This window comes from Eimeria tenella, genomic scaffold (genome assembly GCF_000499545.2).
Source record: "Eimeria tenella Houghton genomic scaffold, Eth_scaff184, whole genome shotgun sequence".
Lineage (NCBI taxonomy): Eukaryota > Apicomplexa > Conoidasida > Eucoccidiorida > Eimeriidae > Eimeria > Eimeria tenella.
Window position 1 is genome coordinate 19,122 of NW_013541675.1, and position 5,061 is coordinate 24,182.

Genomic DNA, 5,061 nt, shown 5'->3' on the forward strand with positions numbered 1-5,061 from the left:
GCAGCAGCAGCAGCAGCAGCAGCAGCAGACCTGTTGACGTGGACTTCTGGGAGGTGGTGGTTGGCATGGATTAAGTCGAAAAGTTCTCCGCCGCGGACCAACTCCATGACGATGTAAAGTGTCTCCTTTGTGTCCACCATCTCCTGCAGCCACAAGGAGACACCAAGACGCCCCCCACAATCACAGCAGCAGCAGCAGCAGCAGCAAAGCAGCAGCAGCAGCAGCAGCAAAGCCTGAACACCAAAGCAGCAGCCCCGGCGCAGCACCCCAGCCGCATCAGCAGCAACCCCGCAGCCCATCAGCATCATCGTCATCACCCTCAGCAGCAGCAGCAGCAGCAGCAGCAGCAACAGCAGCAGCAGCAGATTGCCTTGAGGCGGATGACGTTGGGGTGGTTGAGGAGCCTGAGAATGACCATTTCGCTGCGGAGAAGTTCTCTTTCGTGGCGATTTATTTTTCCTTTTTCAATTACTTTTATTGCCACTTGTTCTTTCGTCTTTTTGTGCACTCCCCGGTACACCACGCTGAACTTCCCTGACCACACAAGCCCGCAGCTAGCTAGCTAGCTAGCTAGCTAGCTGCCGCGCTCCCCGGCCACCCAGCTAGCTAGCTAGCTGGCTGGCTAGCTAGCTAGCTGGAGAGCTAGCTAGCTAGCTAGCTGGCTAGCTGGCTGGCTGGCTGGTTGGGTGGCAGCTAGCTGGGTGGGGCCAGCACGGGGTAGTTCGCTAGCTAGCTAGCTAACTAACGAGCCAGACAGTTGGCTAGCTAGCTGGCTAGCTAGCCAGACAGCTAGCTAGCTGGCCAGCTAGCTAGCTAGCCAACTAGCTAGCTAGCTGTTCATGGCCCAGTGAAGAGGAGAAGGCGTGAGCAGAGGCACAAGGGGACAAAAACAGACACAAAAAGAAACAAAAAGGAGACAAAAAGAGACAAAAAAAGCGACAAAAAGGGATCGGAAAACGGAGAAAAAATGCCACAAACAAGCAGACAAAAAGGGACTGAAAAGCAGACAAAAAGGGGTTAAAAGGGAGACAAAAAAGGATTAAAGAGGAGACAAAAAAGGATCAAAAAGGAGACACAAACTGACCTTGGCCCAGCTGCTCGTGGATCTCATAAACATGCTCGAGGGACTGCTGCCGAGTTGAGGCCCGCAGCGCATCCACCCACTCTTGCTGCTCCTGAGCAGCGCAGCAGCAGCAGCCACAGCAGCAGCAGCAGCTACAGCAGCAGCAGCAGCAGAAGCCATATCAGCAGCGGCAGCAGCAGCTGCTGCTGCTGCAGGCGCAGCAGATCAACTGACACCGCCCCGCCGACGCCCCCACGGCAGCGGCGACACCCCCAACACCCCCCGCAGCAGCAGCAGCAGCAGCAGCAGCAGCAGCAGCAGCTGACCTTGGCCGACTGGGCGTACAAGATCCTGCGGGCCACAGTGTCTCCTCTGGGGTGGACAATGGCAATGCCGTAGGGCCGCAGCGCATTTGCTTCGGAGACAGTCTCCACGAAGCAGCCCTCCAAAAACATAAACCCCCGCGGCTTCGCGTCCCCCTGAAACGCCAAACCCTAAACCCTAAACCCTAAGCCCCCGACCACCGCAAAGCCCAGCAGCAGCAGCAGCAGCCGCAGCAGCAGCAACAACAAAAGCAGACACAGCAGCCGCAGGAACAGCAGCAGACACAGCAGCAGCCGCAGCAACCGCAGCAAACACAGCAGCAGCAGCAGCAGCAGCAGCAGCAGCAGCAGCAGCAGCAGACCTTTTTCTTGTAGTAGTAAAGCATGTTGTCGATGAGGACATAAAACCTGGCCTGCCACTGGTGCAAATGTTTTCCCTTTTTCAGCAAAATGCCATCCAGTGCTGCTTCGCCAGCAGCAAGAAGTTCCACGCTGCGGCTGAAGTCCCAGTTGCACTCCCAGCAGTGCGTATAGACCCCCCGCCTGCTGCTGCTGCTGCTGCTGCTGCTGCTGCTGCTGCTGCTGCTGGCTGCTGCGGGCGGCGCGCACGGCGGCGTCGGCGGCGGCGCCGTGCTGCCGCAGGCGCTCGGGCCGCTCGCAGCAGCGCAGGGGGACTCCGCTGCTGCTGCTGCTGCTGCTGCTGCTGCTGCGGTTTCTGCAGCGTCCGGCAGGGACCCCTCGGCAGCAGCAGACGCTGCTGCTGCTGCAGCGGCAGCCGCCGCTGCAGCGTCCGCAGGGGCCGCCCCCGCCGGCGGCAGGGATGCTGCTGTCGTCGCGGCTGCTGCTGCTGCTGCCGCTGCTGCTGCTGCTGCCTCCGCCTGGCTGCAGCAGTTGCTGCACTGAATCACCACCTTCCCCTGAAGCAAATTGAGCTGCAGCGACCTGCCGAGGCAGTACGGACACAGCAGCAGCGGCCGGTGGCAGTTGGGACACGAATGCAGGTCCTGCTCGCCTGCTGCTGCTGCTGCTGCTGCTGCTGCTGCGCTCGCTTCCTTTGCTGCATGCTCCCGAATTAGAGACCCCAAAGTCCCCGACAAAGAAGCAACAGAAGAAAGGGCCCCCAGCTCGGCCCCACAGTCGGAGACATATGCGGGGCTCTCCACCTCGCCGTCCCCTTGCTGCAGCAGCAGCTGCTGCTGCTGCTGCTTCAGCAGCAGCTGCTGCTGCTGCTGCTGGTGCTGCTGCCGAGGGTGCAGCGGCGTCGGCTGCCCCTTCAGCAGCAAATGCACGTCCAGATCCGGCCGCAGAGATCTGTCGAAGTCGCAGCCCTTAGCAGCAGGCGCGCGGGAATGTCTGCTGCTGCTGCTGCTGCTGCCGCTGCTGCTGCTGTCCGCAGCCGTCTCTGCTGCCGACGCAGGCGTCAGTGCTGCTGCTCCTGGCGGTGTCAGTGCAGCAGGCGTTGTGGCAGCTCCGGGCGCTCCTGCTGCTGCTGCTGCTGCTGCAGGGACAGCAGCAAGGCAGCTGCGCTCGCCCATCTTAGCCCCGGGTGCAGCAGCACGAGAAACAGAAGGGAGAGAAATAATCTGAGGCCCTCCAGGTGCTGCAGCTGCTGCTGCTGCTGCTGCTGCTGCTGCTGCTGAGGTAGTTGCTGCAGCAGCAGCTGGTGCCGCTCCTGAGGAGTTCGTTCCCTCGGCGGCCTTCTGCTGCTGCACTTGGGCAGGCGTGCCGGCTGCTGCTGCTGCTGCTGCTGCTGCTGCTTGAGGTGGCTCCGCCTGCTTGCCAGAGGCGGGTGCGACGGCGATCTGCTGGACTGCAGCAGCAGCAGTCGCCGCTGTTGCTGCTGCTGCTGCTTCTTGCTGCTGTTGCTGCTGCTGCTGTGACTGAGCTTCATCTACAAGACTTTTAGCTGGAGACAGTGCGGCTGCTGTTGCTGCCGCCACCCCCGCTGCGGCTGCTGCTGCTGCTGCGGCGGCAGCTGCGGCTTTCAGCGACCCAGCAGCAGCAGGTGTCGGGACTCCAGCAGCAGCAGCAGCTGGATCCGCCTGAGGAGTTGCAGTGCCCGCAGAACTCGGCAGCGCTGCTGCAGTGGGCGCAGCAGCAGCAGCAGCTGCTGCTGCTGCTAGGGGGGCCCCCAGCGCAGCAAATGAGGGCCTCTGACGAACGAAGCCCGTGTCTCTGTTTGCAGGAGACAAAATGCGCGACTGGAGAGACACTCCTCCGTGGTGCCCCGTGAAGAGACGCCGGACCTGCAGCAGCAGCAGCAGCAGCAGCAGCAGCAGCAGCAGCATAGGAGGCGGCGTGTGCATACGGGTGGGCGCCACCACAGCAGCACATAGCAGCTGCACCAACGGCGCTCGTAGCGGATTGTGCAGCAGCAGCAGCAGCAGCAACAGCAACAGTGCATGCTGCAGCAGCAAACAAAAGAGCCCTCGTTGCTGCCGCAACAAGGACAAGCAGCAGCTGCAGCGAGGGGAGAGCTGCATTGTGCAGAGGCAGCGGCAGCAAGAATCGCAGGAACGGATGCAGCAGCAGCAGCAGCAGCAGCAAACACAGCTGCAGCTGCAGCAGCAGCAGCAAATGCAGCAGCAGCACCTTCTGAAATTGGTCTTGTCTGATTTCTGCATTCCTCATCCCTTTTGCGTCTTTGAACTCTCCAGAGCCTGTCTTCAGTATGCCTTTGCTCCCCCTGCAGCAGCAGCAGCAGCAGCAGCAGCAGGAACGCCACTAAGAGGCGCAAGTGCGCATTCACGCATCGCCACTATAATCAATGCCAGCAGCAGCGGCAGCAGCAGCAGCAGCAGCAGCAACAGCAACAGCAGCAGCGCGGATTTCCCGGGTCTGCCGACGCCTTTGAGATCCGCAGTTATCCCCCAACTCATTTCTCTGCTTTTCTCATTTTCAGCTAAATCCCTTTAGGCCCTAGAACATAATAAACAACAAATCCTACTTCCCTATGCAGCAGCAGCAGCAGCAGCAGCAGCAGCACCTGTTGGCTGAAGACCTGTAGAGGGCGTTGCCCTGCAGCCCCCAGACCTCTTCGTGGAGACAGGCGGTGAACATGGAAAGAATTCCGGGATGGTGTTCTAACCAAGTCTTGAACTCCGGAAAGGACAAACGCCCGTGCTCCACGAACTGCAGCAGCAGCAGCAGCAGCAGCAGCAGCAGCAGCGGCAGAGGTGGCGGGTGGAGAAAACGGCACGCGAAAAGGCGAGGAACTGATGCAGCAGCAGTAAAAGCAGCTTTAGCAGCAGCAGAGGAGCAGCAGAGAGCGGGGGACGCAGAGGCAGCAATTGCTGCAGCAGCAAAGCAGCTAAAGCAGCTAGAGTAGCAGCAGCAGCAACAGCGGCAGGGCAGCAGGAGAGAGCTGTAGGCGCCGAAGCAAGGAACAGCAGCAGCAGCAGCAGCATCGGTCGTGGCGGCGCGCACAGGACGAGCCGCAGCAGTTGCTGCGCCAGCTCCAACTGCAGCAGCAGCAGCAGCAGCAGCAGCAGCAGCACCTCGCATTCTTCGATGATTTTGTCAGCAACACACTCGACGTCAACAGCAGGCTGCTGGTAGGGCCCCTGCTGCTGCTCCTTCTCCATATCAATCAGCAGCTGCGCAACAGGAGACGGGTTTTTCTTGGCTTTGCTGCTGCTGCTTGCTGCAGCAAGGAGACTCCCCTCCCCCACGCCG

General features: G+C 60.7%; 1 protein-coding gene across 1 annotated transcript in view; it reads right to left on the minus strand.

The window, feature by feature from the left end:
- Positions 1-4,518, minus strand: part of ETH_00016095 (myosin light chain kinase) — a gene marked incomplete at both ends in the record, with an annotated part of 7,317 nt that extends 2,799 nt beyond the window's left edge. Inside the window, 7 exons of the mRNA XM_013373956.1 lie at positions 31-143; positions 371-534; positions 1,085-1,175; positions 1,390-1,542; positions 1,749-3,632; positions 3,979-4,072; positions 4,373-4,518. Coding sequence (XP_013229410.1) covers positions 31-143; positions 371-534; positions 1,085-1,175; positions 1,390-1,542; positions 1,749-3,632; positions 3,979-4,072; positions 4,373-4,518 — 2,645 coding nt within the window. The remainder of the gene's footprint in view (positions 1-30; positions 144-370; positions 535-1,084; positions 1,176-1,389; positions 1,543-1,748; positions 3,633-3,978; positions 4,073-4,372) is intronic.
- Between the last annotated feature and the right edge of the window lie 543 nt (positions 4,519-5,061).